The 27328-nt window shown below is 40.6% G+C and overlaps 1 protein-coding gene across 5 annotated transcripts in view; it reads left to right on the top strand.

The window, feature by feature from the left end:
• The window catches only part of TPK1 (thiamin pyrophosphokinase 1), a 133626-nt gene that overhangs the window by 52812 nt on the left and 53486 nt on the right, over nucleotides 1–27328 (top strand). For 4 of the 5 annotated variants that reach the window (XM_072329980.1, XM_072329982.1, XM_072329981.1 and 1 more), the window contains one exon: nucleotides 15769–15915. The exons of the other annotated variant lie outside the window; for it this stretch is intronic. In XM_072329980.1, coding sequence (XP_072186081.1) covers nucleotides 15769–15915 — 147 coding nt within the window. The remainder of the gene's footprint in view (nucleotides 1–15768; nucleotides 15916–27328) is intronic. 5 annotated transcript variants of the gene reach the window in all.

Genomic DNA, 27328 nt, shown 5'->3' on the forward strand with positions numbered 1-27328 from the left:
TATTCAGAGACACTACAAGCCTGTTCCCAATTACTTACAGTTGAAATTACTAGGCAAGAAAACTATCTCATAAATATTAAAATAAAAAAATAATAAATTACTTTTCTGTTAAAGGAAGGAAAAAGATTTGAGTAATGTTGTGTTTGCTGCTCTTTCTGGGTAGCAATATGTTAAGATAGGAAATTAATTTAAATCAGCACATAGTGTGGAGCCATAATCCAGTCACATAGTTTCTCTGGATGGAATTCTACTGCAAGATGCTGAAATATTTGAAACTGATGTACTTCGGTTCATTAGAAAGTAAGGTATCATTTCCTTATGTAAGGTGGAATGATGCGAAGATGGTAACAATGATGGCGACAAATATTCAAAAGGTTATTTATAAAGAAAAACTCACTGATATGGATGCCTTTGCTGGGAAATGCTGGGGCAATCTCCACCAGGGAGCAATCTCCAAGAGATACTGCTTAGTGGTGGTCAGCCCTTAAATGAGGTCTAGAGTCAAGCTCCACCCCTTCCAGGAGCACAGCTAAATTACTCTCACCTGTGGCCCCACAGCTGACCTAACTAGAGTGTTTTGCTCTGATCTATTAGTCACCTCTGTTGGGGAGGTTTTTGAGCTTTTGGGAGCTTATGGGGGAATATTTTGTTTCAAACAAATTAAGTTCTGGTAGTTTGTTTTTCATTTCTGCACCTCTGTCCTCCTTCTCCTCTTCATTCCCACTCACCCAGATTGTTTGTGAACAAATGACATGTAAATGGAGGAACAGTATGCTGAAAGGTGATTACGTTGTACAACTTTCTTGCATGAAGTCACTTGAGTGGGAGATGAGGTGAGACAGATGCTCTGTACCCCCTCAGAAGAGGAGGCTGCAAAGTGAGTTCAGATTTCACTAGTTATTAGAGATTTCCATTTGGGAAGAAGCCTTAAAAATGCCTTCACCACAAGGAAGAGTGCAGCTGGAGTTGACAGTTTACTCAGATCTGGTAGGAAAAAACACCTTGTTAGTTCTTGAACTGCTTGTCTGATAATGAACAGTGGTAATTTTGTCTTCTAAAATAATTTGCCAATTTCATCATTACATTTTCCCTTTCTCAAAGGAAAACTCTTAGAAAGTTTCTTAATTCTCAGAGTCATTCATTTCTGGTTTCCATTATGAAATGTGGTATTGAATACAATACTTACTTTGGCTTACTTAGCCAAAATGTGCAGGAAGCAGTATTGGGATCATTTTATGATACCTGAGTCACTTGTATACCTTTATTCTCACTGAAGTGAATTTTAGAACAAGCAGTACCCTGCATTTATGAAAGTTAGAATCAGTCCTAATTTTCCTTCTTTACAATGCTAATTTGTAAACTGAATTGTGTTGGTTGGATGAGGCAGTGAAGTACCATGAACAGAATCTGGCTCCTGAAGTTTCTATCCAACATAAAGGCTGTTTTACAAGGGCTGTTCCAAAAGTACTGCCTCTTATTTTATTATGTTGGTTTATGATGTCAAAGGTGGATGTTGGTTGTATGGCAGTAGGGGTTGAACCAATACTCCATTAAATTTTGTTGCTGTGCAACAGCAGAGGAACAGTCTGACAAAATGGTGTCCAACATGAAAGTGTGTATGAAGCAGAGGTGTGAAATTGAATTCCTCCATGCAGAAAAAATTACATCCACTGACATTCATTGAGACCAAACAGAGGATGTTTGCACAGTGAGATGGTGGGTGGTACATTTCAGCAATGGCAACAACACAGTGTGAATGATACTCCTCATTCCAAATAGCCACGCACATTTTTTATGAGTGCAGCAAACATGCACTGCCTGCTCATTGCTGGCAAAAATGCAGAATTGATGGTGATGACTATATTGAAAAATAATGTTTTGTAACTGAGAATTTGTTCTATCAAATTTTATTCTCTTGCTCTTGATATCTTCTGTAGTTTCCATGGAAATAAATGGGAGGCATTACTCTCAAAACAACCTACTAGTTGTATACATGTATTGCTTTCTGTATGACTGTGAATATGGGTGCACACACCCATGCTTGTAGGTTGTACATGTACCCACAACTTTTCTGGCAGCATACCTTCCCGTTCCTTTGGTTCTGTTTTTGGTTTGTTTTTTCTCATGTCTCAGTGTCATGGTTTTGTAATTTTGCTATCAGTATTCCACATCATAACATCATGCAAAGCATGGATAATTTTACTGAATGTGCAGCTCACAGAAGAAGACTACATATTTCAGAGAACATCATGGTCAGGGATAAGTCACGGGACAAGGATACTATATAATCTCACTTCAGGGCTGGACTCGCTCTCTTGAATCCTCGGAGACAGGGGGGAGAGTGTGGGAGCATTCCAGCTGTTTCACCTATAGCTACAGTAGGCCTCTTGGTTTTGGGACTCACTCTCTCTCCTATTTTGCTTGGTTCATTAGCCTTAATTTTCAATTAATTTGTATCATTTGTATTATATTGTGTTATTCTGTATTTTGATATAGTACCTAGTAAATAAGTGTGTCTCCTTAGATCGTTGCTGCTATTTTCTTTTCCCTTTCCCTTTTTCCATTTTTCCTTTTTGGGACAGCAGCCCTGCGGACCAGCTGCCCCCCTGTCACGGGCGCAGGTAGATTTTCGGTTAACCCGTGACACTCAGTTAGCTTCTGACATTTGTTTCTTCTACTGTGTTGTCTATTCAATGTTATGTGTGCCTATTTTGTTTTATTGCTTTAATCACTGTCCTATTCATTCTATGTTTATGTGACAACTTTTGTTTCTGTGTTACAAGAACTTCAAGTAAATTTATTTTCAGTAATTTCAGTAACTGTGTTTTGTTCTTAGCTTTCTCTTATGTAACAAGACACCATCTGAACTGGGAAAAAAGATAGATTTGCTTACAATATTCTTTTTAGAGATGAAGAGATGCTACATTAAAAGTGAAATAAAAAGTAAAACCTGTGTTGTGCAGATTGGAAAGCAGAAGTATAGAAGCAACTTCTCTGCAGTCTCCCAGTGTGCCAGCAGAACAGTCAGGGATGACCCTCAATTCCCAGTCTTCATATGGTGGTCTTGCCCTAACATCTCACTCACTCGCAGGTGGTTGCACTGGGAATCACGTCTGTTGAGCAGCACCTAACATTTTACTTTGAAACAGTGTCACTACTTGCCTTCTCCAACTGCCACATTCCCATTTTAGGCAAGTAAAAAAGTGCAAAACAACCGCAGTGGCTTCAAAGGATTTAACTAATGTTACAATTCCTCTGTTTCTTTTGATTATTCAAATGCCCAGTGGTACAAAAATTGGAAAAAAAAATCCTGGGAAAAAAAGAAAATAAAAATGTGTTTTCATTTTCATTAAAAAGTGGGAATTTATTTATCAATTACACAGTTCCAAGGAAAATCTGCATAACATAATGGTAATTTTAAGCCATTATCTTCATCTCAGAGTTACAAACTCTGCACTCTGTTTAATCTAAAATACCATTTAGTCTAAAAGCTAAGCTCCAGGACTAGATTATGTTTAACTTCTATTATATTTTCTGCTTGAAAGTTAAAGCAACTCATTTGCTTTTATGAGCTGCATATATATATATGTATAAGAGATTTTATTGAAAACGAATTGCATTTTAGTGGTTTAATATGACTATATTTCAACTGATTAAAGCATCAGTGTCAATATGAAAAGATGAAAAAAATCTGTCTCCAAATGCTATTAAGATGCAAGGGCTAAGAGTAAACCCATTTGTGTCTGGTGGCACTGTTGGATTTTTCTTTCTAATGCCTCACTGGAGGAGAGCAGAAAATACAAATGATACATATGTTAAGGGAAGTTAAAAACATTTATAAAGGTTTTATATGTTGTCAAGTTCTGTACCAAAAGATTTAAATGTTACTAATAGTAAAATTCTCTTCATTAACATCTCTTGTCAGAAACAACCAAGTCTGAAGATCCTTTCTACCTACTGCTGAACTGTTTTAAGGCTCCATATTGCAAAGGTATAGCAAGGTACATTTCCTGCAATTAAAGATATCAGAAACACCCTAATCCTAGGGAACAAGTAGACTAGGCATTCTTTATGTTCAACTATAGCTGTGGACATCAAGACACTCTGAATTTCTGTTAAAGATTTTTTTGTAAAAATGGATGTTAGCAGGAATGCACTGCATCATATGTACTGAGAATGTTTTTCACACAATTTTTGTATTCTCTTCTGGGCTTGTATTTGATCTGTGTTAAAGGAAAAAAGGCATAAGCATAGTGAGATGTATATAGAATGCATTGCTTTCTGCTTGTTGAAACAATGATAAACCCCGTGTCAAATTCTGGTGGCTGGAAGAGCAAAAGAGAAAACTATAGTTTATTAGGATAATTTAGGGGATAGAGAGATCAGAGATACACTCATTAGTAGCGCTATGGTATGGAATCCAAGGTTTTTGACAATTCACCATTTTCTCAGCTTAGTCAAATAATAAATAGTTTTGAAACATAAAACATGAGATTACTACAAGTGGTTTCCTGTTCCCTTTGTAATCTCCAATTTTGTCCTGTTTATAACAGGAAATGTGATTTTTCTTTTTCACTACCAGATTTTAAATCAGTCCAGCCCATCTGCCTTCAACAGCACAGCTTGTTCTGCTTTTCTGATAGCAGCTGTTCCTGATGGAATGGTCTCCTTGCTGGGCTGCATTAATATGCTGGTATTCTGAAAGTCTGCTGTACTTGTGTTGACCAAGTCTTGGTAATTGAAGCTCTAGCAGGAAATCTGGAGGAGCCTGTCATGGGTTAACCTAAAATCTACCTGCACCCATGACAGGGGTACAGATGGCCTGCAGGGCCGCTATCCCAAAAGGAAAAGGGAAAAAGGGAAAAGGAAAATAAATACAGCGGCAGCAATCTAAGGAGGCACATTTATTTACTAAATACCATATCGGAATACAGAATAACACAATATAATACAATATAATTGGAATTAAGGCTAACGAATCAAGTAAAATAAGAGAGAGTGAGTCCCGAAACTGAGAGGCCTACTGTAACTCTAGGCGAAATGGCTGGAACGCTCCCACACGGCTCCCCCTTGGCTGGCAAGGTCTATGAGCGAGTCCAGCACAAGAGTGAGATTATATAGCGTCCTTGTCATATGACTCACCGTGATTTTCTCTGGGACATTTAGTCTTCTTCTGTGAGCAGCACATTTGTCAAAATTATCCATGCTTTATCATGATGTTATGATGTGGAATACTGATAGCAAAATTACAAAATTGCAAAACCATGACAGAGCCATAGCTTTTAACACAGAGAATTTTACTGCAGCTTGAGGACCAAGAGTCCAATTTGTTGCTGGAGATGTTCATAAATAATACATTTTTTTTTTCTTGTTCTATTTAATGCATAAGCACTGTAATGTGAGGAAATGTATTCTTTGTAACTTCTGAGAGTTTTTAGGAAATTATGTTAAGATAATGGGATGTAGGTTTATTTTTATAATTAAGGTCTTGCAGACTGCAATAGCCAGTGCATTTTTTACAATTCAAGTTTGATATTTTCCTGTTAGACAGAATCTTGTCAAGAATAAATGATGGATTTGTGGGAGTTTCATGCTCAAGGAAACTTATTTAACCTAAGCACTGCATAGAACTTTTTTTTTTCTTTTTTTTTTTTTTTTTTCTTTTTTCCCATGATGTTTTTCCGACTTTTATACCATTGGGTATTTGAATAATCAAAAGAAACAGGGAAATTGTAATATTAGTTAAGTCCTTTGAAGCTGTTGTGGCTGCTTTTCATTTTTTTCTTGCCTAAAATGGGAATGTGGGGGTGGAAGTGCAAGTAGTGAGACTGTTGCAAAGTAAAATGTTACGGTGTGTGGGTGGTGCTCAACAGAAGTGATTCAGTCTACAGCCCAAGCCTTCATGTACTCTGCAGCCCCAAGGCCTCAGGTCATCTTCAGCCTTTTCCTGATCTGCAGCCATAACTTCCGAGGCTTGGCCAAAAGGAAGGAGATGGGTCATACAGCAGTTTAGCTCTTCTTAAACAGTTTGAGGCAGCCTGGCAAGCCTTGGAAGTCCACATGGTGCTCCTGCTGTGACAGAGGCAGCAACACAAGCAGATGTGGAGGCTGAACCATAGAATCATAGAATGGCCGGGATTGAAAAGGACCACAGTGATCATCTAGTTTCAACCTCCCTGCCATGGGTAGGATCACCAGTCACTAGACCAGGCTACCCAGAGCCACATCCAGCCTGACCTTGAATGCCTCCAGGGATGGGGCATCCACAGCCTCCTTGGGCAACCTGTTTCAGTGCTTTAACACCCTCTGAGTGAAAAACTTCCTCCTAATATCTAACATAAACATCCCTGGTCTTAGTTTAAAACCATTTCCCCTTGTTCTATCACTATCCATCCTCATAAACCACCGTTCCCCCTCCTGTTCCTATGTACTTGGAGGCCTGAATAAGGACTCCCCAGAACCTTCTCTTCTCCAAGCTAAACAAGCCCAGAAAAAGCTTTGTAACACAGCAATCCTGTTGAGATCAGTTGTGCAGTGCTGGTTTTTTTGTTGTTGTTGTTTTGTTTTGTTGTGGGTTTTTTGTTTGTTTGTTTTTTGTTTTTGTTGTTTTTTTCCAAGTCGTTGTTTTAATTTGGCTTTATCACTGCAAAATGGGAGGCCTGGGTAGTGGCCTTTTCAACTTGCTTAAGGAACCCATTGAGGTTCCTTTTTAAGTGACTGAAACACTGAGTAATTACATCTTGATATTTGTGTAAATGAAATGGAAGCATAAAATGTTTACAGCTTCAAAACACTTTCAGTTTAAAGAAAACCTTCTTGTTGAGTGCACAGCTGTGTTTGTGTAGTCTAAAAGACAATGTTGGAGAAAACAGATTCTGTAGTGGATGTAAACTGACTTTATTCAGACTATGTTTAGCTTACCTGCTATATATACTGAACCTGCTCTGAGAAGGAAAAATGGCATCCAACATCCTAATCATAGAATCATAGAATTACTCAGGTTGGAAAAGACCTTGAAGATCATCAAGTCCAACCAGTATAAGAATAGCTCTGACCTCTTAGAAACAAATACATAAATTCAGGACTTCTTCCTGCTAATGGAAAAAAAAGAAAATGTTTTTTTCTTTTCTAATTTTTTCTTCTATGGAAAAAAAGAAAATGTGTACTTCCTAACTATTCAAAAGAGAAGCCATTTGCAGAATAGGGAGTGGAGGCATAAGAAACATTTTCCATCTTTAGTTTCAGGTTCTGTATCTGTCTATAGAGTATAAGACAGACTATCATCCCCTTATTCATCATGAAGATTAATGTTGAGACCAGCTGAAAATATTACTGTTTTTTTGGGGATTAATCAGGACATCCTCAGACCTTTATGAACCCAGCTTCAAGGTTTTTAAATAGCAGATCTAACATCTCTTCCCAGTTACACAAAAGTGACTCCATTTTCTCCTTTGTGATATTGCTATAAGAGAGTAGGGATTCAATGCAGCTGCATATTATTTATGGCAACTTTTATACAGACTTTTTTGTTAAATATTAAAATATGCAGGGAGATCACTTTAGCCTTGCTACCCATGAAATCTTACTCAGTTGAAGTAAAAGAAAAGCAGAGCTCTTTAACGAAAATGTATATTTTTATTTCTTTTCTGTATTTTGTGCAGAATGCTTTCCCATAAATATATTTGATTCTTTCCTTAAAATTTGTTACCTTAATTTAGCATGACAGAATAAAAACAAAAAAAAAGGCACAGAACAAATATCAAAATAAGACTTAAAAAAGGCATGAGAAAGACCTCATTTTGTCATAGTGCCAACGACTTCTCTGTTTGTATGATTTCAAAAAGGGCTGCTAGCAGCATTTCACAGAACAACTTTTTTTCCTGCCCTGCTGCCTATAAATACCACACAGTGGTTTACCTCCTTTGTAACCTCTCCAAGGATCCAGGGCCAGCATCCAGTCAGGAGCTGAAACAAAAGTAAGAAAGAGTGTGCCAGGAAATGAAAGGGAGCTTTGCAGTGGAGAGGGACAAGTCTGAAAGGTGTCTGTGAGCCATCAGGTTTCTCCAGGAGGCCAGGAGCCTTCCTGCACCATCCCTGCCAGCATGCACAAAAGGAGCTGTGGTTCAGGAGAGGGGAAAGAGGCTGTTTTGGATAGTATTTGTTTTGTAGCTGCTGGTTGATTGTGACTTCAAGTATAAATTAAGAAGTGTACACAAGTGTAGTGATAATTTTGGGTAGTAATCTGAAAGAAAATAGATAGCAGTGTTAAAAATATATGTACTTATGACTTACGGCTTTATACACAGTCAGCTGAAGACTTTGGGTTATGCTTTGGATTTATTCAGAATAACGACTGACAATAAGATTTAAGAAAAATGTGTAATAACAAGCTCACAAAGAACAGATTCCCTAGGAATAAATAGAATCATTTTTTCCTCTCTTGAACTGATGGGAGATTTTAGTTAGTTTGCTTTTCCTTTTCTACTCCTGGAGACAGTATACAAAGAGATTAAAAAACACAATATGTACCAAACACAGCTTTTGGCATTAAAGACTGTAGACTTTAAGACCCTAGAAGTCCGCAGCTGGGCCAATTACCGAAATAACACCAAGAGGGTGAGCGGTAAAATGGCGATTTCTTAAAGCAAACACACACTTATATAACCTACGCCCTTCGTGTACGCCTCTCTTATACGCGTCATCGATCCTTCCAGAAATTAGGGAGGGCCTGTCGCGTGACAGCCCGATATCCCCGTATTTCGCCTAATACAACATCAGACATGGCTATTGGATAGTTAGAAGAAATTTTCTAGACTATTTTATCATAATCTTTTGAGGGTCACTTTCATTGCTGCTAATTCAAATCCAGGGGTCGCTTTCTTAGGGGTGATAGCCTACAACGATGAATTTTACTTTTCCATGGGGTTACACCACTGTATGCACATTCTCACAGTGTCACCATGATTGAGCTGTAGGAGCTCAATCAAGCTAAATCAAGATAGCTTGGTACTTGTGTCTTTCCTTACTGTTTTGAAAGAAGACTGTGTTGTGTTTGCAGAAGACACATTATTGATGGTCTTGAAATCCTTGTTTGTGCACACAGTATGTATGTCAGCGTCAAAACCAAGACCGTGTTCTCCAAGGCCTCAGTGAACAGGTTGCTATGGAGGTTTCAGTGCGCTTTTGCCTACATAACAGCATAACAGCACAGAAGGATGTGCAGTAGAAATGATTCCTTCACACAGAAAGTTTAAGGTAAAGAGGAATTCTGATGACCCCAATCTCATCTGCTAGATGATGTTATATGCACCCACAGACTTTGCATTTACTTGTAGGAGACAGCAAAGCAAAAGCACTGGAAAGAAATCAAGTGATTTGTGCCAGAAATGTAAATACAGGACAATAGATCATATTAAGACCAAAATTTTTCCTGTTACTCAGATCTCAGACTGGATTCCAAGATTACATTTCTCTGTTCCATCTTACTGTAATGTGTTGCTTTAAGCAGACAAATGCAACCTGTATGTTTGCTGTCATTAGAAGAAAGAACTACCCACCCACTTGAAATAGAAGAGGTTACAGATACAAAAAACACTCAGTTAACAATGCAAGGAAATGGATATTAAGCGAGAAATGACAACGGACCTGGAATAACCTATATGAAGATAAATGGAATTAGTGAAGAGACAATAAAGCCAATCAAAGGGTACCGTCTCAGTCACGCAGACAGGATGACAGCTTCTGGCTGACAGGCTCTTGTTTCCTGAGGAGTCAGATGTCCAAAGCAAGAAGCAAATTTCTGCTAGAGTGAAGAGGATTCCATCTAAGTGAGGCACAGATGCTGCTATGTAACTGTGTATATAATTCCTGTAGGAAATAATTGCCATGCCTTTCATGTAAAACACTAGAAAGCCTTGCTCCGATTACTGAAGTAAAGGTGATTTGTAATGTGTACCTGGAGTGAGATGAAGATGCAAATGTTGTTCTCCCAGTTTGCTATGAATTCATAGTTAGGAAAATGGGGAACAGAAGGTGGGTGATAACAGAAAGATGAGAAATAAGACAGAGAGTTCTTTAAAAAAAGCAAGAAGTAATCAACACCATGGATTCCAGCAGCATTCCATTGGTCGAAGGATATCTTCAGGTTGATGAGGAAGATTCTCTTTCTTGCTTCTTTTTTCTCTATTTTCAATCATTCAAACAGTCATTTATACTGTCTGTTGCGCTTGATTCCTAGGTGATGGGTCGTGTTGGTATGTGCACCCTTTACAGTGTCAAACTGAATAATAAATACAACATTCACAAAACTATTTAATTTTTCTCTCTTCAGTATAAAATATTCTTTAATATTTGCATGTTGCTACAGTAGATTTGTTCTTTCAGCTTCCTCTAGTATTTTATATCAAAGCAATAGACTTTTGAATGTTAGGAAATGAAGTACTGAAGGTGACAAGGTACCAATGAAGTGTGGAGATGATAAGAAGTGTGTTCAATTCAAATGCAATATCTGATCTGTAATTGGCAAAGAAATATATTAGACAATAGCAGTAGATGGTCTTATTGGTCTCAGAGGGAGAAATGTTTATTTATGTCTCCATAGCTTTCAAAACATGTTGGTCTTGCCATCCCTCTTTCCTTTAGGATGGCATCATGGTTTTGTAATTTTTTGAGTACACTCCTAGTTTTTTAATTGGTTCTTACACTTCACTTCAGAACTATGAATAACAGTTACCCCCAACTCATGTCTCCATTTCAGCCGTCTCAGAAGTAACGAACAGACTGAATGAAAAGCAAGAGCAAATGTCTGTATTAGTTAATCGTGATGATCCTGTAGTAGTATCAGAAATGCTTGATGAAAATCAGGATCATCAAGCTAATGTAATGAAGGAGCTGATCAAACTAATGAAAATCCAGTTAATTAAAGGTGATGAACCCTCCTTCTCACCTGTATCATCAAAATTCTCAGCTATTAAAAGCAAACGCTTTCCAGCTCAAGCAAGGAACAGTAGTAAGACTACATCGTGTGTTGCCTTGTGGTGTTACCTACATAACCATGGAGAAGACATGAGAAAGTGGTATGATCAAGCTACTCAAGTACTACAAGCACTGGTGAGAAAATGCCAAAGCAGATCAATCACCAGTACAGTTACTCCAGTTACCACAGGTAATGAATGGAGGGGCCCTGCCCTCAGTCGGGGGGGAAAAGGGATAATAGAGTTTATTGGACCATGTGGATTCAATGGTCTGGCACATCAGAACCCCGGAAATACAAGGTGCTGTTGGACACCAGTGCACAGTGCACTGCAATGCCCTTGGGTCAAGAAGGAACAGAATCAATCCATGTTTCTGGAGTGACTGGGGGCTCTCAAGAATTGGCTGTGTTGGAGGCCAAAATAAGCCTCACTGGTAAAGACTGGCAAAAAGATCCTATTGTGACTGGCCCAGTGGCTCTATGCATACTTGGTATCGATTACCTCAGAAGGGGGCATTTCAGGGATTCTAAGGGGTACTGATGGGCCTTTGGAATAGCTGCTGTAGATACATACAACGTTAAGCAGCTGTTTTGCCTGGCCTGTCAGAAGTCCCGTCTGTTGTGGCGCTGCTACAGGTAAAAGAACAGCAGGTTCCTATTGTTACAAAAACAGTGCTCAGATGGCAGTACCGCAGCAACAGGGATTCCTTGCTGCCCATTCATAAGTTGATTTGTCGGCTGGAGAGTCAGGGAGTGATCAGCAAAACTCACTCACCTTTTAACAGCCCCAAACGGCCAGTGTGTAAAGCCAGTGGAGAATGGAGGTGTAGACTACCACAGCCTGAATGAGGTCACACCTCAACTAAGTGCTGCTGTGCCAGACATGTTAGAACTCCAGTACAAACTGGAGTCAAAAGCAGCCAAATGGTATGCCTCCACTGACATTTCTCGTGTCTTCTTTTGCATTCCTCTGGCCACGGACTGTAGGCTACAGTTTGCCTTCACCTGGAGGGGCATTCATTATACTCGGAACCATTTGCCCCAGGGATGGAAACATAGCCTGACCATTTGCCATGGGTTGATTCAGACTGTATTGGAACAGGGTGGGGTTCCTGAGCACCTGCAGTACACTGATGATATCATCATGTGGAGTGATACAAAAGAAGTTTTCACGAAAGAGGAGCAAATAATCCAGATTCTTCTACGAGCTGGTTTTGCTATTAAGGAAAGCAAAGTGAAAGGACATGCCCAGGAGATTCAGTTCCTAGGTATAAAGTGGAAAGATGAACGTCATCACATCCCAACAGATGTGATCAACAAAATCACTTCTTTGTCTCCACCCACTAGCAAGAAAGAGACACAGTCTTTTCTGGGCATAGTGGGCTTTTGGAGGATTCATGTTCCAAACAATAGCCTTATTGTAAGTTCTGTTTATCAGGTGACGTGGAAGAAGAATGATTATTCATGGGGCCCTGAGCAGCAGCAGGCTTTTGAACAGATTAAATGGGAGATAATTCATGCTGTGGCCCAGGGGCCAGTAATGATGGGACAGGATGTAAAGAACATCCTCTACACTGCTGCTAGAGTTGTGGAAAAGAGCCTCAGAAGAGACCCAAGGACAATCCCTGCAATTTTGGAGTCGAGCGTACAAGAGATCCGAAAAGTGCTACACTCCAACTGAGAAGATCTTAGCTGCATATGAGGGGTTTGGGGCTGCTTCTGAAGTAGTTGGTACTGAAACGCGGCTTGCCTGTCGGGTAACTGCTCCTCTGAGACTCAGGTATGTTCATTTGAAAATCATCTGCCTGAAACAGAGGTCTTATGTAAAAAGATCCATCATAATGTCTATATCCTAGGGAGTGAGATTCTTATCAGAGATAAGGAGCATGGTTTTAAAAAGAATGGGCATCTTCTGCTGTGAGTTTGAGCCTTTGAGACTGTTTTTAGATGGCATGCTGATGCTTGTGTTACAGAGCTGGATATGAGGCTCTTTTCACATCCCTCAGGCAGTTCTCAGCTTCCTCTGTCCTTTCACCTTTCTCCTTAAATAACTTGTCCATAACTTCTCTAAGTAAAGTCTTCATTTTAATCCACCCATACCAGAGGGACGTGTTTAGCAAGCCAGCAGACAATTTATAGCAAATTGTGTATTTCTGTAGTCTCTGGAAATGAAAGCAAGGAGTTGAGCAGTCTCACTCTGATGTGATGGTAGCCTTGGCAACCTCAAGGTTACAGCCTGCCCTAAATTATACCCTAGGGGAGAAGAAAGAAAGAAGTATCCAAATTGCCATGTGCAGAATCTGTATGCTTCCCTTCTCCTTTAACAGCCCTGCTCCAGCTCCTAAAGTCATTCCAAGAGATGCTGATATATAAATTTAATTTAAAGATGACTGAATCCCACCATTAGAACTTCAACTCTTTATGAAATAAAGCTTGATTTTTTTTTTCTTTAACACAGATTCTCCTGTGTTAAGGCATATGCAGTATAAGAAGGTGATCTGTGACAACCACCATTGCTTCACCAAGGGCAGATTGTGTCTGACTAATCTGGTGTCTTTCTATGATGAAATGATGGCATTAGTGGACAAAGGAAGTGGAACTGATGTCATCTACCTGGACTTATGCAAGGCCTTTGACATAGTCCCGTACCATATCCTTATCTCTAAATTGGAGAGATATGGATTTGAAGACTGGACTATTTGGTCGATAAAGAATTGCTTGGACGGTTGCAGACAGTGAGTAACAGTCAACAACTCTTGTGTCCAGATGACCATGAGTGGTGTCCTCCCAGGGGTCCATGATAGGACCGGTATTCTTCTACATCTTTATCAATGGCATGGACAGTGGGATTGAGCACACCTTCAGCAAGTTTGCTGACACTAAGCTGAGTGGTGCAGTTGATAGAACAAAAAGAAGGAATGCCATCCAGCAGAACCTGGACAGGCTTGAAAAGTGGGCCCACGTGAACCAAATAAGGTTCAACAAGGCCAAGTGCAAGGTGGTACGCTTGGTTGGGTACAATCATAGATATGTGTACAGACTAGGAAAAGAAAACACAGAGAATAGCACCGCAGAAAAGGACTTTGGGAGTCCTGGTGGATGAAAGGCTGGACATGAGCCAGCAGTGTGTGACTGGAGTCCAGAGGGCCAACTGTATCTTGGGCTGCAGCAAAAGAGGGGTGGCCAGCAGGATAAGGAATTTGATTTTCCCTTACTTCTTCTTATGGGGTGGTGAGGCACTGGAACATACTGCACAGAGGAGTTGTGGGTACCCCATCTATGGTGTTGTTCAAGGCCAGGTTGCACAGGGCACTAGGCAGCCTGATCTAACTGTTGGCAATTCTGCCTATGGCAGAGGGGTTGGAACTAGATGATCTTTAAGGTCCTATCCATCTCAAGCCATTATTTTCAACAGATCTACTCCATGCTATATTGATTTTATTTTCTTAAATTTCTTGCCAGCTCCCAAGATCACTGTGCAATTGCTACTAAATAAGGAGTAGGATTTCTTTATCACTTATGTTTACCAAAAGAAGGCGATGAGGATGCTTTCCAATAGGTTACAAGTGCTATGGAGCAATAGGAGGTAATTAAGAAGGAAAAAAATCGTTCATCCCATTCAATAACCAATAACAGCTCAAAAGAAGTACAATCTCTATCCAGAGAAATGCTACTAACCCTTAAATGAGGACTGAGGAGGGAGGGATCCAGGCTCCATTTGTTCCTGTCAGTCAGGTGCATTGCTTGCACCTGAGTTCCCTGGGTTAACCACGCCTTCTCATCTGGTGCTTAATCATTGGTTCACGCTATGACCTGACAATTCTGCTGCAACTTATATTACACTTCAACATGCAGAAGTATACATATGCATCATTCCCTCTCTGTCACAGTGGCTGTAGACTGAGGCCCTGTAAAGCAGAACACTTCACCAAATGGCTATTGTCAGTGGAGCTTCTAAAAGCTTTAGAGCTGCAATGTGTTAGGGCTTTGCATACTACTTACAAAATGGTAGCTTTTTAAATTATAATTACTAAATATACTTGACTAGCATGGTGCAAGTAATAATACAGTGACATTTATCTGAGGAACAGAAAGCTCTAAATGCTCCCTCTCTGCATACAGAGAGCATACAGAGGCTTGATGGAGTGTTTGAGAATCAAAAATGAGGGCAGCAGCTGGCTGACTCCATGGCCTGGGCCTCAAGCAAGAAGTGCTTCTGTCCGTAGTAGCAACAGCTGGGAGATATGGCAGCTGTGGGGTGCATGCAATCTCTTCAGAGCAGTAGTACAATTAGTCTTGAAGAGAGCCAGCCTGTGTGTGGGTTTGTTTGCTAAAATGTTCTGCAGGGGGAGCAAGAATGGCATACAGTGATTTATTTTCTCTGTAGACTATGAAAATGATGCTGAAGTAATTTTAAGATCTGGGGATGCAAGATCCTAAGGTGTGAAGGGATGTATCTTAGGCTTTATGCAGCCAAGCTAAACAGATAGGTGTCTGCTAAAACTGGTCTCCATGTTAGGCAAAGCAATTAGGTCTTTCATTAAAGTACCACATGTTGACTATGAGCTTCAGTACTCGACTTCAAGAACTGCATAATGGTATTTATCGGTAATGAAAGGAAATGGCTGTATTTGAGATTTGCTTTTGTATAGGTGGTAGCTTTTTTTTTTTTTTTTTTTGCCATTACTTTTTTTTTTTTATCAAAGTGGTTCAGTTTTTGATTTTCAGGATCTAAAGATCATCTATGAAGGTATCTTGATAGTTCTCTTGGTGACTGTTTTTGTTTTATCTTTTAGATTGATTTGATTGTGACTTTGGGTGGACTTGGAGGACGCTTTGACCAAACAATGGCATCAGTGGAAACACTTTTTCATGCAACAAATATCACTCCTTTTCCAGTGATAGTTATCCAGGAGAGCTCGCTGATTTATTTGCTTCAACCAGTAAGTGCTTTGAACACCTGACCCTGTAGGTCTGACACCATTAATTGTTCATTTTAGTTGTAATTTGTAGGAAGAGAACCTAAATTGAAAATATATTTCAGGGAAGTGGACAGAAAATTACGTGTTCTGCATTCCTGCCTTGAAAAAGATTGGCTTAGGAGGAGAGGAACGCACGCACACACGCGCACACGCACACACGAACACACGCACACATGCACGCACACACGCACACAAAAAAAAAAAAAAAAAAAAAAAAACAGAAAAAAAACCATGGAGGTGAAATGGTGAAATGAGGCAGTTCCTTACAAAAGTGTCTGATGGTGGTCTGAGCAGCATAGATCAATTTGATGGGGATCCGGCTAGGATCATCAAAGTAATTTATTTAAGTTTTACTTTTTGAGATTTTTCAGGTCTTACCCCATTTATCTAGTCATAAAACAACACATGTAAGATCTTGCAAGGGCTCCTGCTTCTAAAGTCTAAATTAAAGTCAAAACATCAAATAGGCTTTTCTAACAGTGATTCATTTGCTAGAAAATACCTTTTCCTGATATCAGGGTTTCTATAAGCTTAACTAACTTACTTAATTTTATCACAAAAAGCTTTTTTCATTACAATAAATGACATTCACAAATAAATGTGGCAAAACCTTGCACCATACATGCTTCATTGTAATTTGAGTAAAGCATTAATAAGATGTGGCTTAGAAATTTACATCCATGGGGCAGATAATGGTTTAATAACTTCGAAGCACTGTGTCTGCAGGGAAGACTGTAGGCACAGGAACTCATTTGCCAATATGATAGGTAATGACTATGATCATTAATTGCATAATGGATAGAAGAGATAGCAGAATGGGGGATCAATGGGGCTAACGGGCAGCTGATTAAAATCTGACTGTGAGGAGTGACTTATGGTGGGTCTGTGGGTGCAGCACTTATTATTTTCAGCAGAGTTTTGGATAATACAAAATTTAGCTTACAGAATACTTATTTGGACTGGAAAAACTTTTAATTCTTTTAATTAATGTTCTCCTCTAAGTGGCCTTGAAACATCGTGCATTAAACCTGCTTTCAGAAGAGTACTCAATGATTATAGCCACTTTTCAGCTTGAAAAAAATAACAGAATAAATAGAAACAGAAATAGAAATCAGAGATTGCTAATTGTTTGGGTTTGCTGAAAACATTTTACATTCTGTTTTTATCATTCCTGGCTGTCAATCTGCATTGCCACTGACACTTGTAACTTGAGGCTGATTTGAGCATTCAAAAATAAAGACACGGGACACAGACCTTTTAGACAATTTAATGCAGACTTTAACTAAGAGATGCCTTTCACTGTTTGTTTAAACTTGTTGCTGTCAGCATCTTCTGTCAACTGTCACGGTAATACCAGATGTAAGGGGTGGCTAATACAAAGATGTTAACAAAGATTATGGTAAATATTCAAAAGTTAAATACAAAGGAAAACTCACCAATGTCAATGCCTTGGATGAAGAAGCTGGGGCAGTCTCCACTGGGGAGCAACCTCCAAGAGATGCTGCCTTGTTGGTGGTCAGCCCTTAAATGAGGTCTTAGAGGAGGTGGAGTCGAGTTCCACCCCTTCCGGGAGCACAGCTAGATTACTCTCACCTGTGCTCCCATAGCTGACCCAGCACTTGCCTCAGCTGATTAATCAGAGGTTCAGGCTGTGATTTCCCATACACTCCACCCCTTCACAGTGATTAGGTGAGTTTTCCCTATTACAGAGACCCAATGTGACGCTGATACAATTTTCCCGTTGCCATAAATGTTGATATAATTTGAATGATGATTTGATGGATGTTCACAATCTTCCGTGGGCCAGTGCTTGATAGATGTTACTAGAGACAAGCCATCTTAAGGTGCAAGTCTATCTGCGTTTCATCAGTCCAAACGAATCGTCCTCTGATGGTCCTAGAGGCTTATAGTCTTAGGGAGAGTAATACAAATGTTTCAAGGGTACTAGGAGGGGAAGGTCCGCCCTCCAAGGCAAGTGACAGGCCGTATTCTTATCTTGGGTCAATACTTCAGCTTGTACCGGATTATGCCCCGGTCGCCGATACCATACCCTCTGGCCAGATATCTGTGGCTGCATAACTATATCTGGCACCAGAGGAGGAGTCTTGATCTGCCATAGGGACATGATAGGTGTCCCTTTAGCAATGAAGATCGGAGTATTGACCACGACCATGACCAGTAGGCCATGTACCTATCACCAAGGGGGTTACTGAACCTCCCACCTCCAACAATCTCCCCCAAGGTACAAGTAGGCCACACCACTTGGGACCTACCTGCACCTTCCAGGGCCAATTTATCTTATGGATTCCTGGTTCTAAATTCTCAGGGGCAGGGAGCAGAAGATTATTTTCATTACCAACCTGCGGTTTTACCTGATTATCAGTACCTGTAATTTGGATCCTAATAGGGGAGGCCCATATAGTTTGCAGCATTTTTAGGGCACAGGGTCTGCCATCTCAAGGTCTTTCATTCAGGTCCTGCAGGGTTTTGTATAGTCTTTCTGTCCACCCCTGCAGGGTGGACCACTACTCTTCAGGGCAGCCTTGAGGATACCATTGTAATGTTCAATAAGGCCTGCCCCTGTTGGGTTATATGGTAGGTGGAATCTCCATTCAATGTTGTTTTCTTCTGCCCAGCACTGTATCATCGCACCAGTAAAATGAGTCCCTTGGTCACTCTTGATAACTTGAGGTGTCCCATAGGTAGACATCAGTTTAGTAAGTGTCTTGCTGGTACACGCCTGATTTGCTTTTGGCACTGGATAGGCCTGCAGCAGCCCACTTACAGTGTTGACTCAGGTCAGGGCGTATCTCGCCCCCTCAGACCGAGGGAGGGACCCAATGTAATCAACCTGCCATCTTTGAAGAGGACTGTATCCTTTATCAAAGTGGGATGTTGTTTCGGGCAACGGTCTTGGTCTCATCTTTGAGCAAGTGTCGCAATCCTGACATGCTTGGATGATATCAGATAGTTGTACTGGCAGCCCCCATGCTTTAGCAGCTGCCCACATTATCTTTTGTCCAGCATGCCGTAGTTTCTAATGTAACCAACAGGCAGTATTTTCGGATTGTGAGTTCTCAATCCATTGGATTCGGGCCAGTGTGTCAGCTTCGTAGTTTCCTGGTGACTGCAGGGGTTGATGACCAGAGACATGGTAGACACGTGCTGTCCTGTGTTTGACTGTATTCCAAATGTCTACCCACATGTCTTTCCCCCAGATCGGTCGGGCGTGGATAGTCCATCCCTGGGTGGCCCACTGCGTAATCCAAAGAGTGAGCCCCCGATACACAGCCCAAATATCTGTACAGATGTTCAGGACACCATCACCAGGTTCTTTAGTTATAACCATCCACACGGCTCGCAATTCTGCCCATTTCTCTGCTTAGTGTGTCCATTAGGGAGGCAATATTGGGTACTGCCGCATGAATGGGCGGCGTGACCTTATTCAATTCTCTATAATCTACTGTCATCCTCCATGTTCCATCCGGCTTTTGCACTGGCCAAACTGGGGAGTTATATGGGCTATGTGCAGGCCTTATAATACCCACTCTCTCTAATTCCTGCACCGTTTTTGTTATTTCGTCCTGCCCACCCGGGAGTCTGTACTGTTTTATATTAGTAATCCGGCGTGGTTTTGGCAGACAAATAGGCTGTTTTGCATGGCCTCTCAATATTGTCTGTATTGCTCGGATACTAATGCATCTCTGTCAGAGCCGGAACTCTCCCACCGTTGTGTGGAGAGCCAGGCCCCACAAGATATCAATCCCCAATATATACTCTGGAATTGGGGCAATGGTTACGTTATACTCCTGTGGTGGGAGGCGCCTAACCTCCAATTTTACCCAGATTTGAGTGACTGGAATGGTCTGTCCCCCAAAGCCTCCAATCATCACTCTATTGCCTTTGAATTTCGTTGGGTCTCTGTATATTATAGATGTTTCAGCCCCAGTATCAACTAGGGCCATAACCTTTTGTACATCCTTCCGGGACTAATATATTGTTAATTCTACATAGGGCCTCCGGTCCCATCTGGAGAACCTAGGGGACTGACGTCCCTCATCATGCCATGAACTGGGCTAGATTCAAATCTTTTACCTCTGATGTCTCAGGTATCATGACCCGAGACACTTGAGGTGGCTTCTTTTTTCTACTCGGAACAATGAAATCCTCCAAGTTCCAAGTTACTGTTGGTCATCGTTCTATAATTCTTACCCTTGGTCTTTTAGGGTAGTTTTGGAATTTTTGTTCATCCTTCAGCTGCTTCCACAGCTGAAGGAGAACGTGGTTGGGCTGACGATCAATTTTCGTAAATTGAACACCTGCCTGAAGAAGATCATTAAACATTTGTTTTCAGGACATTCTTATGGGTCCTGACTGAGGGGTTCGCGGGGCCGGTTTCCTAGCTCAGGTTACTGGAAAGACCTTGGCATCTTCTATTACCATAATATTGTGCTTAGTTCATAAAAGCTCTGTCTCCCCCAGATCCACTGCCAATTGAGCAGCTTGTTGAACTGCTGCTTCTGAAGCCACTAATGGATTTAATATGGAAACTAATGTTCCATACATATGTGAGGGAGCTTGTTGCAATATTTGGTCCCTCATCCCTGCAGAAAATTTTACCATATCAGGGCTGTCAAATGTATCTTCATAAATGGCTTCTCGCATGCCTAATTCTCATATATAATTTTGAAGGTCCTCCATAGAAGACCACATGCCCGTGTTTACCGGTACGTCAGACTTATTGGGCCATACCATGCAGCAGGCAGCTATCAACCAATCTATGATTGAATGATTTTCCTCAGGGAACTGGGTCCCAGCATACAGTCTTTGCCTAAGGGCAGGATGGATGGTTATTGTTGCTAGTTTAGACACTTCAGGTCCGCTAACTAATACACTTTCTGCCCCTGAATCCCATAGACACATAGCCAGGCCAGAACACTTTCTCTCGGCCTTTGTCTAAATCGCTGAACTAAATCAGTTTAGTGGGTGTGTACGGACAGGCTGTTACATGTAGGTAAGATTCAGCAGGGGGCCATTGATCGGGAGGCACCCCTGTTGGTCGGTCTTGAACCTTTTTTGTTTTTTGGGTAACAACAGGACGGACTTCTAATAGGTCCATCTTAGGTGGTTCCTCTAAATCAGCTTTGGTAACTTTGTCCTGATCCGTTGTTTCAGGATCTTGTTCATCACTCATTGAAATATATTGGATTTGGGGGGTTGGTGAAAAAAACAATAGATTTTTCCCCATTAATAAACTGAGCTCACTTTCTAGCTTCTCAATATGAGCTTTTAATAATTGATTTTCACGCTCAATATCATTTGATCTCATCTCAGCCTGATTTAAAGCAGTTAGTAAGGGCCAAGCTACTATGGATGCAGCCATTTGTCTTTCTCTGGTGGTAAGAATATCTTTATGTAGTCCCTGAAACTATTCCGTTAAACGGACTGAGGACATATTGTCCACCACTCATAAAGGACCCCATTGTTCGATAATAGTTGCAACTTGGAAATATGGGGATCCCATGAATCCTTGGATTTGCCCAGAGAGGATCTTTCCTAAGGGGGTGACCTTCTCCCCCTTGAACCAACTAAACATATTCCACAAGAAAGACATCTCTTTTCCTGTATCCACAGGCTCCTGCCTAGCTTGCCAAATGTAAGATGTTAACAAAGATGATGGTAAATATTCAAAGGTTATATGTAAAGGAAAACTCACCAATGTCAATGCCTTGGCTGGAGAAGCTAGGGCAGTTTCCACTAGGGAGCAATCACCAAGAGATGCTGCCTTGTTGGTGGTCAGCTCTTAAATGAGGTCTTAGAGGAGGTGGAGTTGATCTCCAACCCTTCCGGGAGCACAGCTAGATTTCTCTCACCTGTGCTCCCATAGCTGACCCAGCACTTGCCTCAGCTGATTAATCAGAGGTTCAGGCTGTGATTTCCCATACACCAGATAATGACATTAATTGTATATAATCTAGACAAAAGTCAAGTCAGTAGTTTATAGACAGGGGCAAACAAGGATCCTTAGCTTGGAAGTACTCTTTTTCTTTTCTTGGAGTTCAGCATTATATTTTTCTCTTGTAAAAAACTACAATCCTGGCATTGTCTGTCTTGTCTCATTTGTAATTTGAAATCAAGGTAGGAAGAAGATGAACAGTGGGAAGCAAGCTAGGTTTTTGAAATGCAAGTCTGGGAACAAACAAACAAGGAAAAAAAAATAAAAATAAATGCAAGGTTTTGAGATCCAAATGCAGTTGATAAAGTTAAGAACATCTTGCTTTTCCTATAAAAAGTAGTTCTGAAATCCTTTTCTCTTGGGGAAGAAGTATCTGATCTTTATTGGATTGTTTGGATAAAGCATATGAGCAAAAGTTAACTACATTTTTTCTTGAAAATAACGTTAGCTCTCTGCTCACTGTGGTAGGAGATTATTAATTCTATATCATGTGTACCTAGGCAGAGGCTAAAAGTCTTGGATGTATCAATGAAAATGGTAATCTCATAACAGCCCTAGGATGGATATGAAGGGAAATAGCAAGTTGGTCTCCAGAATTTCTACCTTCTAATACTAAGGGAAAGACTCAATAGGTGTGTATCTAAGTACACCACAAAAAAAAAAAAAAAAAAAAAAAAAAATTGCTAATAATTTCACATTATTGAAAAGTTGATATAGAGAGGCACAGCAAAAGAAATATATCAATATTGAACACAACTGTAAAAGTGCAAAGTGTTGTAGGAAACATGGTTGTAAATTTGCCAGAAGTGTTCAGGGTGGTAAAAAAATACAGCAAGGACAGTTACTGACTAGGAATACACACAAGACTACCGACAGAGGTGGACTGGATCAACAAAGCCTTATTTCATTAGCCAATAAAATTACCTAAATACTGAATGTAAGGGTAGATGGTTTTTTATGTGCTGAACCGTCTCTTGGGAAATGGATAGACAGTGCAAGATTTTGAAGCCTATCAGGAAAAACATTTTGGCAATAAAAGCAAAGAAAGCTATAAGGAAGAACAATCTTTTGTATTCATTTCTGACCTGTAAGAATAAACTGCCAAGAAGTAAAGAAGAAAGATAGGAAGATGTGGATGCAACAGGTAGTGCCAACAAGCTACAAAACAATGCTAATAAGTAAGAAACACACAATCCCAGTCATTATGAGGGCTGGATGCTATTTTCTGCCTTGAGATGAGGTTGAATGTATTGTACTGAAACCCACCTAGGATCAGTCCCTGTGGAAACACAGGCATATCCACAGCCCCAAGTTATCAGTGTTAAGGGGCCTCCCCAGTGCTCAAGGAACAGCTGATAGTTAAGCTTAGGAATATGGCCACGGGGCATTGGGAAGGTCCCTTACCATTGATAACTTAGGCTTGTGGATATGATGAAAATGATGACCTACACAAGTTGTATGATCATGATTCAAAAAATTCAGCACAAGCAAAGCCTAATATAACCTTTCCTGTGGTGTGTCTCCCATATTCCCCCTATTTTGTTTATTTAGAGAATGTTTCAATGTGTGATGAGCACATTCAATGATAGCTTGTCCAGTGGGAGGATGAAGAATGCCAGTAATGTGTCTGACCCCCATGTTCTTGGAGGAAAGTTTGAGTGGCCTTAGAAGTATATGCAGGTCCATTATCTGTTTCTGTAATTTGTGGGATTCCCATAGCAGCATACGCAGATAACCAGTGTTTACAGTCATTGTGACATCATTTGCTTGTATGTGCTGTGGCAAACGTAAAAAGAATATGCATCTGTTCTTACATGCCTACATTTTAGATGGTCAGATTCATGAACATGAGTGACATCAGTTTGCCAGAGTTGAAGAGGTGCTTTGTTGTGGGGATTTGTATCTATCTGGGACAACTGCCAGGCAGTCTAGGCATTAGAGCAATGTTACAGGCTTGATCCACTGGATGAGTGGAGATTTGTCCAGTATAGTCAGCTATAGCATTTTGCAACACAAGCCAGTGTACAAGCATCCGATCTAGATCTTTTATAGTAGCAGGTATGTAGATGCAATCAGGATAAAAAGCTCATAAAATTTGTAATAGTTTTGCTGTATTAGCATTGCAAACATCTCCACTTGGAATGTAATGTTTTTTGAAAATGTATGTGGGTAAGAATATCTATTTGAGGACAATGAGATGATCTTTTCTTGAGATATCCCATTGACATAACAAGCTGTATGGTTGATAGGAGTTTGGTATTATATTATAATAAGAGATACTGGAACTGACAAATAAATACAATTGCTGTATCAGTGTTGCAATGATGTTATTACACAGTCTAAGCATTGTAGTGCTTTTGGTGTTAATTGTAGAGTATAGATCTGGGTCTCCTTGGAGTAATTAGAGGGTATAGCTCTTGAGTAGTAATACCCAAAAGCGGTCGCAACCAGTTGATGGTTCCTAATAATTTTCGCAAATCATTAGGTATTATTTTGAGATTTTGCTGCTGAATGGTATGAATGGTAATTTTCCATCCTAATATTTCTATGGAGAACTGAGCTGAACCTTTTCTTCAGTTATTTGTAAATGGACAGATTGTACTCTCTGTCGGATGAGCAATGTAGCATTTATTAGGTTCTCTTTTTGTTCTGCTGCTATTAATATGATTTAAGTTAGCCAAATTATTCATAACCTGGATGGCAGTTTGTTTTAGGTATTCAATCATAAACAGTATATTGTGTGGGAGACAGAATTGTTCATAATAAAATTTTCCATTCATGAGGGGTTATAACTGTCACCAATTGCAACCAAAAGATTATACATAAAGACAGACTGCATTCCATAATCTTTCTTCGACTTCTTTAGCTCCTTCACTGCCTCATAAGGCAGGGATTCCCACTGGAGGGGCTGATTTGCACGATACATCACAGGAAAGGTTTGCAATATAGCAGTATCACCCCGTGATACTTCAACAAATTATTGTCAGGACGGAAAACGTCCGGTTTGTCGTCCAGAACTACTGGACCAAGATCAAAAAGATCATGCGGTTCTGGTTCGTCCTTGTCTTTAACCAAATTACATGCGATAACAGAAGCGGAGCGGCGAGCGACAGTGAATGGGGCGGAGGGAGGCAGCGGCGCGGTGAGCGGTCTGCGGCCGAGGGGCCGCGGGCGCCTCACAGCGGCGGCGGCGCTCTCTGTGGACAACGATTTTCCTTCTCTCCGGGGTTGGGGTTGGAGTCGCGGATCGGAGCTGCTTCTTGCGCCAAGGCAGCGGCAGGGAAGGGGGAAAGGGCGATGGGTAACAGTCGGAAGAATTTGCCCTTCTTCCTTGTCGAATTTGTTTGAGCACTTCTGATATTTGGCACCAAACAGGCGGAAGTTTAGCAGCTGTTTTATATGCAGTAGTTGCAGCCTCCCAAAGTTTTATGCCAGTTTTGACTCAGAGCTCTCCATCAAAAGAAAACCCAGTTATCGTAGTAGCTAATGCCGAGGTAAATACAGATCAATTCTGAAACTCTGTAATATTTTGAGATATACTTGTTGCTCCCCATAGTTCCTGACTGCTTACCTTCTGTCCTGCAGAACAGCACAGGCATGCACGAAACAACCTCTCAGTAGTTCAGTCGGGTGGCACTGTCGGACCAGGCTTGCTCAGGTTCAGTTTGATTTGCTCCATACAGTGGATGCCATTTGCAGTACCTGAGGCATGGATTCAAATGTGAACTATCCAAATAGTTTATTACAGGTTCTAACATTCCTTATATACATTCATGAGGTTTCTCTTTTAACTTTCCTACCCACCTTCACATGTCAACAAAACATTCCACAAACACTCTTTAACCATGCACATAGGCACTTATCCAATCAGTCGGAAATTGTTCCTGCTCACATGCACTTCCTCGAAGCAGGGCCATCATCATGCAGTCATCATGCAGATACTTGACTTCTTGCCTCTTCTGGAGATGCCATTTATCTTGCTCCACAGCTTCTACTCTGAATAGTCTTTCTTGTATTCCCACAGGTAGACACTGTAGGTACTTTAAGCTTAGCTTAACGAATTCCACTGTAGGTCAAATTACTAAACAAATAATTATTAAAGTAAGCAAGCTTGAAGTGAAATGTAACTAGGGAAGGGCACAAGCAATGAGAACTTAGTGTTTAGCTACAGAAGTTGTAAGCTCACAGGGAGATTTTTCTTAGTTTTGAATAGGAAAGGAAAACTAGTGACAAACAGCCTACACCAAATGCATCTTTTGTTCAGTCCTCACAAAAGCAAATATTCATTTGAACGGATAACTAATACAGCTACTGTCAGTGCCAAAGCGAGAGGACTTTAAATTGTTTCAGAGAAAAAGCAAATAAGAGATTGAGCTACATTTGATTTTGCCAACTCCAAGGGTTGTTAGTTTTTGTGTGCCATATACCAGATAGGATGGGAATCAAAAGAAAGAAGACTGTAAGAACTCAGTGACACTTGCTCTGAAGCATGTTCTAATGTGATAATTCAAATTTTTAATAGAAAAATGAAAAAGTCAAGAGGAGGGATTGGGTGTCTCTGAACTACATAGTCACTGTATTTCTTCCTATATTTGAGGGAAAGGGGAAAGCCTGAATTCTTAATAATGAGAAATAATTCTTTATGGACAGGATTTTTTATGTAATAGCACATTGTATGCTTTACATTTTAGTAATATTAGTAACCATTAGAATATACCCTGGCTGAAGAGCATTAGGCCATTCAAGTTATCTTTATCGTGCCAGCTGTGCTCAAAATTAATGGCTTGAGGTTTCAAAGAATCATAAAATGGCTTGGGTTGGAAGAGACCTCAGAGATCATCTAGTTTCAATCGCCATGCCATGGGCAGGGTTGTCATTAGATCAGACTGCCTAGGAACCTGTCAAGCCTGGCCTTGTTTAAATCCATTCCCCCTTGTCCTGTCACTGTCTACCTGCTTAAAAAGTCAGTCTTCCTCCTGCTTGTAAGCTCCTTTCAAGTACTGGAAGATCGCAATTTTTTTGTTTTCCTGGTTGCAGCCTCATGTGACCCAGCATGAAAAACCAGAAGAGAACAGTAGTACCCTGGCTTTACCTTACCCAATATCTTCTTGATGTTCCCAGTGCAGGCCCCCAGCAGGCTGTAAACCTCTCTGGAGAAATTATCTGTGTGGCCTCAGTGCACTTCATCAAAGAGTCTCCATTTACTAAGACTTTGCCTTTTTTTAGAGGTACTGGGCATGACTCAGGTCCTCAGTTGGATCTTTTTAGTGTGATTACCCTTTCCTGGTACCAGGTTGCTGTCCATACCTTCTTCTTGTGATCTGTTGGATAGTGGGACTTCAGGAGCAAGGGGGAGGCTTTGCCTTTTGCCCTGAGCAGAGATGAGAATCCAGTCTCCCTCACCCTCGGGGCTGAGGG

The sequence above is a fragment of the Excalfactoria chinensis genome, chromosome 2, assembly GCF_039878825.1.
Source record: "Excalfactoria chinensis isolate bCotChi1 chromosome 2, bCotChi1.hap2, whole genome shotgun sequence".
Lineage (NCBI taxonomy): Eukaryota > Metazoa > Chordata > Aves > Galliformes > Phasianidae > Excalfactoria > Excalfactoria chinensis.